General features: G+C 36.7%; 1 protein-coding gene across 4 annotated transcripts in view; it reads right to left on the reverse strand.

Moving 5' to 3' along the window:
• Positions 1-5,640: 5,640 nt before the first annotated feature.
• The window catches only part of edil3b (EGF-like repeats and discoidin I-like domains 3b), a 206,760-nt gene continuing 198,850 nt past the window's right edge, over positions 5,641-13,550 (reverse strand). For all 4 annotated transcript variants that reach the window (XM_072582789.1, XM_072582776.1, XM_072582780.1 and 1 more), the window contains 2 exons: positions 13,373-13,528; positions 5,641-11,602 (listed from right to left, as the gene is read on the reverse strand). In XM_072582789.1, the coding sequence (XP_072438890.1) occupies positions 11,456-11,602; positions 13,373-13,528 (303 nt within the window). In that variant the 3' untranslated portion in view covers positions 5,641-11,455. The remainder of the gene's footprint in view (positions 11,603-13,372; positions 13,529-13,550) is intronic.

Raw genomic sequence — 13,550 nt, forward strand, 5'->3', positions numbered from 1 at the left:
AAAATCAACCAAATGCTCTTCAGGAATGGTTATTGTACCCAAACTTATTAAGCCCATGAGAATGTTCAATGACCTAACCAACATCAACCAGGTGTCATATGGAAAATCCACCCTGTACATGCATTAGGCTAGACTTTAGCCAAGTTTTCTAAAGGGTATATTTATCATTACATCCAATTTTCATTAAATTCAAGTGCCTTTTGACTGCTGATTACATTCATTAGTTCATCTGAAAGATTTTGCTTCAAGCGACAGGTGATTTGTAACCATTTTGCTTGAGAGATTTTTTTTCAATGCTATGAACAATATATTACCATGTTTAGAAGCAATTATATGCAACATTGAAGACATGGGGAGACAATTGAGGAATATGACCAGAAGCTGCATGCAGTTTTAAAATGCCTACAGACTGAAGGAGTTATCCTAAATGACTAATGTGAATTTTCTAAGAATCTCACATAGGTTTGCTTGTATGATTGTGTCAGATAATGGACCACAGTTTCGTAACGAGTTTTTCAGTCTGTTCTCGACTTGAACAAGTTCTGGAGCTTGAAGGAGACAAATTTGTCACTTATGTCCCTTAATAACCTTGGTAACAATTAGTGTTCTCTATACTACTTTGTTCTGTTGCACGGACTTCCGAGCTCTTCTTGCAGTAACAAGTAGAAACTGTTCGGCATGTGCAGAACTGCCTACTGGTTGTACAGTTCAAGTGGAAGAGTGGTAACAATGTCTAGCTAGCTAAGAGAACATGGACCCAATTATAATAAAACAGTGAACTGAATCTTTTTAGACAAGAGCCGCTTCTTGATAAGACTCAAATGGTTGTAGCTCTACCACTGAAAATTAAAAAGGCCCTTCGGCCCAGTGAAGGAAAGAGAAATGACGGTAGCATTCTATTATCTACAATACCAGAATGGTAATCTGCCTTTCTGAATCACTGTAGTCTTTGTATGTAGATATACTCTCAGAGCTGCTAAGAAGGGAGTAAACAAATGTAGTTACTAAAGGTGCACAATCCTTTATCCAAATATCTTGGGACAAGCTGGTTTTCAAAATTCAGAAGTTTTTGAATTTTAGGATAATTGACAGACTGATGGTGAAATTTTTTAAAATCTTACCAAAGAACAGACTCACTGAGAGTAAAACCAGCCCTCAGACAGAATTGAGGCCTGCCAGTGCTGGGCTACGCCCTCTCACATCTGAGTGACAGGCATTGAGTGGGTGTGGAGTTGGGTTGACTGTTTGCACGCCAAACAACCTTGTTTATGAGAAAAGCACTTCACAAAAAACCTTCGGGTTTCGGAGCTTTTTGGATTTTGGGATTTTGGATAAAGGTTTGTCTACCTGTACAATTACGTCCCGTTCTCCAATTTGTTATGGATTCTTTCGGGATGCTCCAAATTGTCAAAGTCTCAGGTCAGCCAGGATGAAATTTAATTCCCTGATTATTCACCCGAGATTAATTTAAAGTAAGTGTCTGCTGACACCCAGCATTGTTTGAAACTGCCCACTGCACCAACCTAGAAATGATACATCATCACCAGAGTTCCAATGACATCGTATGGAAAGGAACTGCGAAAGCGCAGAAGTGCATTACTGAAATGGAGCTCAGGAAGAGGGAGCGAAGGACAGTGAAGCTGGGTAGGAGTGAAGCTGGGTAGGAGTGAGGATGGGTAGGAGTGTGAAGTAGGAGGGCAGGGATGGGAGAAGGCAGAAGGGGACTGTGATAGAGGAGAGAAGAGACAGGCATGGAAATGGGATGGGACAGTGATGGGGTAGAGAAGAATTTATTTTCTGCAGCAATCCTCTTTAAAAACACTCACATTTTGGAATTATAAACATCGACTAACTATAAATACTTTGGGATTCTGATCCATTGTTGTAACAGTAGTAAACAATGACATAGATAGTAACAGACTTGAGGAGGATTTAAACAGACTGGTAAAATGTTCAGACATACAGCAGATGAAATTTAATCCTTTCTTAGGCAGTCATTTTGGTTTGAGGTGACTTGCTTCTATCCAAATTCAATAAGTCACAAGAACCCTGGTAAAACCAATGTGTGACATAGAACATAGAACATAGAACATAGAACAATACAGCACAGAACAGGCCCTTCGGCCCACGATGTTGTGCCGAACTTCTATCCTAGATTAAGCACCCATCCATGTACCTATCCAAATGCCGCTTAAAGGTCGCCAATGAATCTGACTCTACCACTCCCACGGGCAGCGCATTCCATGCCCCCACCACTCTCTGGGTAAAGAACCCACCCCTGACATTTCCCCTATACCTTCCACCCTTCACCTTAAATTTATGTCCCCTTGTAACACTCTGTTGTACCCGGGGAAAAAGTTTCTGACTGTCTACTCTATCTATTCCTCTGATCATCTTATAAACCTCTATCAAGTCACCCCTCATCCTTCGCCGTTCCAACGAGAAAAGGCCGAGAACTCTCAACCTATCCTCGTACGACCTACTCTCCATTCCAGGCAACATCCTGGTAAATCTTCTCTGCACCCTCTCCAAAGCTTCCACATCTTTCCTAAAGTGAGGCGACCAGAACTGCACACAGTACTCCAACTGTGGCCTAACCAAAGTCCTGTACAGCTGCAACATCACCTCACGACTCTTGAATTCAATCCCTCTGCTAATGAACGATAATACTCCATAGGCCTTCTTACAAACTCTATCCACCTGAGTGGCAACCTTCAAAGATCTATGTACATAGACCCCAAGATCCCTCTGTTCCTCCACCTGACCAAGAACCCTACCATTAACATGGAGTCTTTTTTTATTCTTTATTCATTTGTGGGCCATGAGCATTTCCAGCTGGCTATTGCCCATCCCCTTACAAATATGGGCAGCTGGGGTTTGAAGTGTTTGGTAGATGAGGCTGTTTGGAGGCTTGTGCCCTTCCTCCAATGCCTCCATGCTGTTTTTACATGTTCCTATTGCAGTCTCTCAGTGTGTTTGGTGCATTCCCAAATGTGTCTTCCCCTTTTTGGTTGGTCACAAACTAGGGTCTTCCAAGAGAGTTTGCTTGCCTTCTAGGGACCTCCTCAAAAAGTGCTTCCATCGTCCTTCTGGGGGCTTCGCACCAAAGGCAAAACCGGTGTTTGGGAGTCTAATATCAGGTACATGAAAAACAAAACCCAATCAACTGAGTTTGATTTGTGTAATGAGTTGGTTAAGCAGAGGATGGTACTGTTGAACCCTCTTTATCATCATCAGATTTGGAGGAACATGGGATGGCATCACTGATGGTCATTTTCCAGTGCTTTGAAGTGTTTGCTGTGGATTATCAAAGAGTCCAGAGCAAACTATAGGTGTGTGGGAATCAAAGTAGCTTGGTAAACTATCATTTAACTCTTGGGTTTTAGATTCCTGGTCCTCAAATACTCAGTTAAATACTGGCCTAATGCATTGGAAGTAATAATTAATTTTATCTGCATTCACCTTCATTGAGAGGTAGCTCCCAAGTTAGAAAAACTTAAGTTCACGTTTTCCAGGATTTTGCTGTTGATGTTAATCAAAGGTGGTAACGTTGCATAGCAGGAATTGATAATAAGAGGACATGAGCTTTCTAGGTGTTTGGTGAATGGCCCACTTTGTCATAGGCTATGGCTATTGGACATTAACCTGGAATTCTGTTTGAGTGAGCACATATAACATCCTCTCTAAACTGAAGCTCCAGGATAGAGTGCTTTTGCTTCTGGATTAATAGCAGCACAAGTTGCACACTTTCCAACTGTACTGAAATTTATCTACACCATTACCTTGTGGGTAATTTGCTGGAGGTGAGGTGAAGGATTACAATGAGGAAAATAATGTGGATTGCTACAATGACAAAGCTTTGATTGACATGTTTACACTCAATTGGCTCAGAGCTTGCATGTTATCATGCAGTAAGCAGGGATGGTGACAGATTTCAAAGGTTGGTCAAATTTGAAGAGGAGACTGCAGAAGCTTCATGAGTGACAGAAACAAAGGTTTTCAGTTGGTGAAAAAACAGCTGGTGCTGTTACTTGCACTTTCCTTCAATTTGCCATGCAGCGTTCATAATCAGGTTTTGTCAAGGAACTAGGTTTGCTAAAAAGTGGAAAAGAAACTAGAGTGAGAGTTCAGCATTAGGCCAGTCATGTGGATATTTTGAGACAAAATTCCATGAATTATACACACTTGGCACCACAGATAAGGGTGGAGGGTTGAGGAAAGTGGCGTAAGTAGGGTGATTTTTCAATTAACATCATTGAGTGAGATCACCCTTACCATATAGAGTACTCGTGGATTATTTCTGGATTTCCAGTTGGTGCTAAATGAGATGTGGAAATTCTGTATTTATCTGTCTGAAAATGACTAACAATGTTCCTTTTTTACAACCAAAACAAATTTTGAACATGGGACATGCCAAAATCCATATACCATTTAATGGTAAAGAACAATGTTTGCTCAGCTGCTTTTGCTTCATTCCTGCTTCTTGCTTTGATCGCATTTGAATTGAGTATTTTTTCCAACTAAACATATGATTTTCTTAAATTAAATAGATTTTATTGTTGCTGCTTAAATTGGGACAATACCAACTTTCCTAATTTGCAGTGGTTACTTTTCCCCTATTACATCATTTAAGCTTAATATGCTTTTTAATTTTAAGGTAATCTTAATTGTTTAGTTACAAAACAACTCCACAAAACCCATTCAATAAGTTTCCAATATATTTGCTAATTATTTTCACATTCTTATCGTGCAATTATAAAAGTTCTAAACTTTTTATTAAGTGTGAGAAACATGACCTTATAATAAGAATTATACATAAACATATTTCTAATTATTGGGCTGTGATGATTTAAGGAATTTATTGAAGGCAGACCACCCAGATATAACATTCATGGATATCTGTCAGTGGAAAAAAAAGTTTGTCACAATCAATGGGACATAAAATTGATCAAGTATAAATTATAATACTTGCAACCAGTAGGCTAATAATTTTCCTGACAAAACATTCCTTTAATAAGAATTGGATGAATGTCTTACTTTAAACAAGTTTGTTCATACATTGCTCCATAATAGTGACTGCACTTCAAAAGTGACCTATTTGCTGTAAAGTGCTTCTGAGACAACCCTTAAGATGTGTTAAGGATTAATGACATTACTTTCTTTGCTGAAAGCAATAATAACTCATTGTCCTTGATAGCCATTCATGGTAATGAATATCATATCTCAAATATTTAATTATGGCAGCGTATGTGGTCATTAAAATATTTTCTGCATACTTAATATCTGGAGATCCAATTTGAAATTTGATCACAAGTAATTTAATAGAAATGAGTTGACTAGATGAGAACATTCTAACAATCTGCATTAAATACACTTTTTGGAGGACATACTGTCAGTTTTGATCACTTCCATTCAAATGGGGCATAAAGACAGGTGGTAGTATGATTTTGGTTCAGAACGTAACAAGATTGACAGAAATATATTACTTCAGTGGTTGATATGTAGAGTTTATTGTCACCACGGAACAGTTATAAGTGGTTGTTGCTTTCATCCACTGCAAATATTAGAACAATTTAGCCCATACAAACAATCACAAACCTTAATCTACAAATCAATATAAAGCACGTTTCAAGAGCTGTAGATGTTTCAAAGTTTTATTGTTAATCTGAAGAACATACAAGCTTGTACGGATTTTGCATTAACCATCAGAATTGGAGCCTAATACAAAAACAAGAGTAATGTTACATAGTTGCTAAGATTGCAGTGGTTACTTTTCCCCTATGACATCATTTAAGCTTAATATGCTTTTTAACTTTAAGATGGTCTTAAGCCACATTTTTCCAAGATATTGATGAGTAATTTTCATACAAGAATAAAACAAGCCCATCAAATAATAGAAGTCAAAATCTCATTTCAGACCTTATTGTAATGTCCAACAATGGAAAGTCAACTTCTCTAATAGGAATGAGATATAAATGAACACAAATATCAATATTTTCCCTTGGACAAATCTCACAATGCTAATACATATTTTAAAAGTGTTTTGCATAAATTACTTGCAAAATTATTCATTTTGGCAACAGCTTTAACAATAATGATTACTTTAACTATTTCACACACAAGTTGGGTAAATTGGTAAATGTCCTGAAATAACTCACAACAGACGTATGTCTTTGAGCTGCACAAATTACTTTTCTTGGTTTGAATAGTGTCTTCGTTCACTTTTTTGAGGAAAGTGATTTGGTAGCAGTTCCATGAGTGACACCAAGGTAACTAACTTCTAGTTTAGCAAATCTATTCCTAATTCTCCAAACCATCTAAGGTAACTTTCGCGAGCTGTCATCAAATGCCCATAAGTGGCAGAAACATTTACTTGGATCCCAACAATCTTCAACCAGGTTTACAGTGGAAAATCAGGAAGTCATGGAAATTACATAGAATACACCATAACGATGCATTCATACATTTTCTCATCGCCAAACTCTGTTCCCACTTTGATCATTTTCCCATCTTTCTCAAAGAACAGTACAACAATATGTATGGTTGTGATGAAGGTGACAGAGTCTGTTTTGCACTCACAAGTGGATTGAAGAACAGAGGATAGATTTACAATGGTACAGATAAGGAGATCATCCCAACCCAGGGTAGTTGAATATTTATGAGAATTAATAATATCAGGGGAAATGGTCATTTTAATTATGCATTGAGCTCTTATCATATGAAATGTACTATTTGAAAGGACAGTGGATGTAGATCCAGTTGTGAATTTCAAAAAGCAATTGGGGATATACTTGAAAGAGAAAGAAAGTACTGGATTATGGTTAATGAGTACCAGACAGAAGGATAATTGAATAACTCTTTTAAAAAGCTGACACAGATACCATTGACTGAAAGACAACTTTTTTGCCTAAGACTCTATGGCAGAGATTTTTGTGGAGTTGGAATGACGGTTGAGGAGAGCGGCCTGCACCTGCAGCAGAGGGAACCAGCCTCTACTTGTCCATTCTGTGCATTAATTATTTTAAAAAAATACAAAAAGTCAAGCTTCTCTTCCTGTAGCACCATCTTCAAAATTGATTTCTGCCACTTACCAATGAGGTGTGAGCAATTTTCTCTTTATGAATACACCGCCCTACTGGTGATATTTTTTTTAAAAAGTGCACACAGCATGTTGGTGTCACTGGCTAGGCTAACATTGCCCACTTCTAATTGCACACTTGGCAGTTAAAAATCATTGCTTTCAGCCTGGACTCGGGCATGTAGGCCAGATCAGATAAGGATGGTAAATTTCCTTCCCTGAAGGAGGTTAGTGAACTAGGTTGGTTTTTACAATTATAGACAACTGTTGCCATTGGCTAGCTTATTACTCCAAATTTTTATCAAACTTGATTTTCACCTTCTGCCATGATGGGATTCAAATACATGACTCCAGAACATTTGCACGGGGTTGTGGACTTCTACAACAAAAAAGAAAGTACAGTGGATGCTGGAGATCTGAAATACAAACAAAAAGTGCTAGAAAATCTCAGCAGGTCTGGTAACATCCATGGAATAAAAAACTAAAGTGAGCATTTTGCATCCAATTTGACTATTCTTCAAACTTATATCAGACTCAAAACATTAACTTTGTTTCTGTCGATACAGGTGGTGTCTAGACCTGCACTATGATTCAGAACCTAAAATTTCAATACTGAAAAAAAATTGCTGTTCTGACAATCTTATGACAGTGTCAAACAGAAAGACTATTAAAGTATCAAAAGTCTTCAAACACTCAAACCCCTTGGTTGTAAGCCCAGACTAACTGAAACATTAACTCAGCATTGGGTTATGTTTAATAACTGAAATGTTTGACTTTATTTAATTGAGTATTTAAGTGATTATAATAAGTTGTTCATTCTGTAATCTCTTTTGCCAATGGTTCAGTTTTTAGTTGGGAAAAATTAAGAGGTGCGAAGTACTTGAAGCCAGTTACTGATTCTGTCTGACTTACATTTTTATGTGATTGGTAGAACAACAATTTTTCTCAAGATTTGTTTTTTTTCTCAGTGGTTCCATGCTTGAGAAATGAGGACTAGAGGGCCAAAAGGCTCCTAATGCAGCTGGGACAGTGTCCAGAGAACCAAAGTGGGCCTTTTAATCAGCTTGCTCAGGACTTGCCTTGCCTGGGGCCACCAAATGATCTGCATCTGGAGGCAGTGGGCCTGACTGTAAAACTTGCCCCATACTTCACTTCCATGTATGTTTGCTGAGGCAAGTTGGGAAGTTTCCACATTATTGCAAACAGACTTGGTCGCCAAAATCCAGCCCTAAATCCAGTATTCGGTATTCTATCTTGTGTATGCACATCTGCAATTCTGAACTTGATTTGGAAAGTACTGTTTCATTTTGTTTAGAGCATAATCATAGGAAAGTAGGCTTCTGGAGGATAAGAGTGAATTGCATAATACATTTTCCATTGTCTTTGTGGCATCTGTCTACCAACTTGTTTCTGAGGAAGAAATTGTTCTAGAAATTGCTAATTTGTTGCTTGGGTGATAATATTAATTAGAAGTTATACTTCGCTAACTGATGTTTATAAACAGCATGATGCTGCTGTAATGGGCAAGTGTGTATATTGGGAAAATCTTCCCTTTTATCAGGTACCACAAATGACAGTTTTAATTCGTATGCTATGTCAGTCTGAATCCCATAGATTTGAATTTAATCAATTCATATGGACCCAATGCCCAATATAATTTTGATGGTTGACTTTCCTTTTCATTTCATTTACATATCAATATATTCTTAAATCACTCAGTGCATCTCAGGGCCAGGAATGCTGTACAATAAAAGACATGCTAACAATCTAGTGGTTTGAATAGCTTGTAGCAAAATTGATTTCTCCACAAATCCTCTGCTGTTCTACAAAAGCTACAAATGAAGCATATATTTTGTTGTCCTTCATAAAGCCAATTTAAAATTATCCACATCAGTGAAAAAGAAAATTGCCTTAAACCTTAACGCAGTGTATTCTTTCTGGGGAGGTTAGACTTCCCATATAAAATTTGATTGTGTTAACTCCCTTGCTGATTGTGTTAGCCTCCTTCTCAGCATGACAAATATGTAAATATAGCTTTATAAATGCCAGACTGACCGACTTCTTGGTGCTAAATCAATTTTGTGTAAGGTATGTAACTTCATTTCTTTTCAAGCTTGCCATAAAAGCAGTGAATAAAAGGTTCATAAGTTTTACCATCTTCAGCATCCAACAAAATTCTAAGCAGCAAAACTCAATTATATGAATTGAATTTGAAAAGACGACTGCAAGATCTGTTATTGGATAACTATCATTTTTAATACTCGTCAGCCTTTGGAGACACATTAAAAAGGATACTGCAGCTCTGGAAAGATTCCAGGAAATAGGAAATATTCTAATCTAAAGTAGCTCTTGTGAAAATTAAGAGACTTGTAAAGCTATTATGGTTAAACTGAAATATTAGTAACATTACCAGACGAATGACATTTTGGCAATGAGGATGCAACTTCTAAAATGTTGTACCTTCTAAATTACCTGTGCAGATTATGAATATTTTGCAAAACGTTTAACATTTATATATTTAAATAGTTGGGAATGTAATCATACCTAGTCAATGTGAGATTAGTGTGATATAATAGCCAGCAACCTTAGTTCTCAAATCAGGGATAAATAAATAGTGTGCATCAGAGTTGTAATAAAGTTTGTGGTTTGGATTAGGGTACTTATCCTCATTACTAAAGCTCTGAAGTTTGTGCCATTTTATCCAGGAACAAGGTGGAAATTACTGTTGCGGGGCATTAAAAGGGATGCAATTGACTGGAACATTCAATCTGATATTTTTGCAAGCTTTGTTACAGTCCTGTGCCTAAAAAAAATGAAAGCTATACATGACAGTGCCACATGTGAAAGCCTAGCTTCATAGATAGAGGCAACAACTAACAGAACTGCCAAACACATGGTTTAGTTGTTATCTTACAGTAAAATGGTACTTATTTAAAATGCTCATTCAATGTCATTAATGTTAGACACACAATATAAACACCAATATTCAAGTCGCAAATAATTTAGGGATCCCAGTCAATAATGCTTCAGTGCACTACATGGTCCTTTTCCTTTATCACTAAACAGATGCTTACCATTCATACATTCTGACTATTTTATAAGTTTAGTGTTTTTATACTATATTGACTGTAATAAGTGCTTTTAAAAACAGATATGATAATTAAACCTAAACAACACAATAACTGAACTATTTCAGTATGTGAATAATTCTGAAAGTGTCAAACAACAGCATCTGAATCACATTACATAGGTGTGAATTTTGTATGACTTTGTTATAATTTACTTTGCTGTATTGCAAAAATTAACAGTAGGACAATACCATCTGTATGCATCAAGCTACTATATAACGAATGACTCAAACTGAGTGACTTACAATGACATCATGTAGTATGTTCATTGATATACAAAGGTCATTTTACATTTCTTCAAATCAGAACATAACTGAATATATTAAGATTGAACAGACAGCTCATTTCATGAGCTCACTCAATCTTAAATCCACACACCTTTTTTTTCCCCTTTAAATTAATCTCCTAGACAACAATTGCCTCTCTTTTGATTAAAAAAAACTTTCAACAGAATTATTTTATTTGAAAATGCCAACATGCAGTACAATAATGATTGACTTTGGAAACCTGGCATGCACTCCAAACAAAAGGTGGCTGATGCATACCCACACATTAGCATTTATTATCTTGTGTATTCATGAATTTATTGTTCTTCTATCTTTAAGGTCACAAACTGTCTTGGTTTTCTCCTTTAATATTTTAATTATATGTCCAATGCATATACACTTGCATCATCAAGTTTGCAAGTAGGAAGGTTTTCAAGTATAATTTCATGCATGTGGGAGAATGGCACCTAGAGACAGTCATTGCCTCTTACAATGTGGGACATGCATAATTTGTGGAATGAAAACTTTATCAGTGCTCAATTGTTTCATTGTCTGGTACATTGTATTAATAAAGAGGAACGGAAACTGAATGATTGAAAAGTCTATCACTGTCAGGAGCCAAAGAGAAATAAATGCTTACAATAAATAGGATACAATAATGGCACCTACAATAATGATGAGAGATTTTAGTCCTATGCATATCAATCAATTTTGCTGGAGGCGGGGAAAGGACGAAAAGTTTGCAATTATAAAAAGATTTTTTTCATTATGTATAAATTAACAAAGCACATGAAAATAAACTTTTAAGGAAGAAAAATCACCATTTGAAAATTTGATAAAGGGCAGGCCTTGACCAGATATCTTGACTCATGCCGATCACAAACTGAACACTAGTTCATGAAAACCCTTTGATATCTTACAGGTTTGTGCAGTTTTTGTCGAGATATTCTAAGGACAACTTTCTTGAAAATAGCCAGTATTCATCACTCTTCGGTGCATCCCAGTAACTCCATCCGCAGTGTGATTCTGCCATACCATGACCAGGGCAAGATCCTAATATATCGTGCGTAAATAGGAGGATCTATTACATTTTTTCTGTGTGTGTCATTGTCGAAATTACCTTGGAAAACCTGTCAATTGAAAAATAAAATGTGTTATTATTAGACCATCAGTAACATGACACCTCAGCCACTACTAAACATTACCATTTGGTCATTTATGAGGAGGCCCTGGCATAACGGTAATGCCAGGGGGCTAGTAATCCAGACCCTCATGCTATTATTTTGAATTCATGTATACAAACTCCAGCATGACAGAAGGCATAACTTGAATTCAATAAAACATGGCATGAAAATAGAGTTAAAAGTGACCATGTAACCACTGTTAATTGTCATAAACACCTACCTGGTTCACTAATCTCCTTTAGGAAAGGAAATCTGTTGTCTTACCTGGTCTGGCCTATATGTATTCCAGAACCATAGCAATGTGGTTCAAACTTAACTTCCCTCTGAAATGGCCTATAGAGCCAAATAGAATGAGCAAGAAATGACAGCCTTGCAATGATGTCCACACCTCATAAAATATTTTTAAAAATAATATTAATCAGGAGATTTCAAGTTACCATGAAGGAAACAAAGGATTCCAGAGATGGCGGCTTGGTAGAATGGGAACGGTTATACCAAATAGATGTGGAAAGAATGCTTTCAAAACAAAACTACAGGCAATAATTATTATGAATACATCCAGTGGAAATAAGGAGAAATTTCTTGATTCGGGGTGGTTTTTAAGTACAATGAGGTGCCATAGCAAATGGTTGAGGCAAATATATTAGAAGCTATCAAAAAGAAACTCGGTTCATACAAAAGAGAAAAGGAATAGAAAAACAAGCTGAAAGATTGAAATGAAGGAGATAGATTGGGAGAAGACTTACGAGGGTGTGTAAACATAGGCACAAACTAGGTGAGGCCAAATGGCCTGTTTCTGTGCTAAACTCCAAGTGTAAGGCTCTTCTAGGATACTGATTCACTTAACAAATGAATTTCACTCTCTTGGCCTTCAGCATGTGGTACCAACAAGCCAATTGTCTATGGAATGCTAATTGAGTTTCATTTCCAAAGGCATTCAGCAGCTCTGACCTTTGCTTGTTTTGGGTATTACAAGGAATCGCTTTCCACATTCAAATTCTTGTTCCTTTGATATTTTCTAGCTTTATTTGGGGCAGGAATAAAACTAGATCATGTAAATTGGAACTGAACAACTAATTTAAACATATTCTTTTGCAAGCTGATCCAATTAACTTGCTCAGCCAGGGCATAGACACTATAGAATCAATAGCATCAATGACTATTGATATGTTCACATAAATACGGAGTCCCTAAAGTCTTTTCAGTTTTGCTCTCTGAAGAAAGATGACTACGGATCCTGAAGCACACTTCTGAGTCAGGACTTTACAACATTTTCAATTACATGTTAATATGCTCGGACCTGATGCTTCAGGATCAAACTAGTGATGGGGTTTGGGATTTCTCAGCTTTTGCTGCAAATAAAAGTCTATTCACTTGCCAATAACTTGACCACCATCTACATTGCAAATTGCTTCCTCTCTTTGAATTGGGTTTTTGTCTGTTGCTGTTTTAAAATGCAAATTTGAAAGGGAATCATCAATTTTGCAGACTTTTATGCCAAGGTGCTAATTTTGAATAAAGCTCTGAATGTGTTTTAGTACTTGCCTTCAGAAAAGCAAAATCTGATGTGTTTTAATTATTTTGGTTGTAAATGAAATATATGAAATGGGAAATAAAATCTTCAGAAATTTTCAGGAACTCAAGAAATACTGTTAACTTTTTTGTTTGAATCAGGCCCACTTAATATGTGAAAATTTTATTTTTCCCAATACCAACCTTATCCTTTTGTTGTTTTATGTCTTTATAAATATACCAGGTCCTTCCGTCATTACTGTAGGCAACTTTGTATGAACCCACAAACTGTATGTGTCCAAAATCTTTTGCACCCTGGGTGATTATACCAGTCACCTTAGTTGGAACAAGCAGATCAATCTAAAAGTAGGAGAAATGTAAA

This window comes from Chiloscyllium punctatum, chromosome 2 (genome assembly GCF_047496795.1).
Source record: "Chiloscyllium punctatum isolate Juve2018m chromosome 2, sChiPun1.3, whole genome shotgun sequence".
Classification (NCBI taxonomy): domain Eukaryota; kingdom Metazoa; phylum Chordata; class Chondrichthyes; order Orectolobiformes; family Hemiscylliidae; genus Chiloscyllium; species Chiloscyllium punctatum.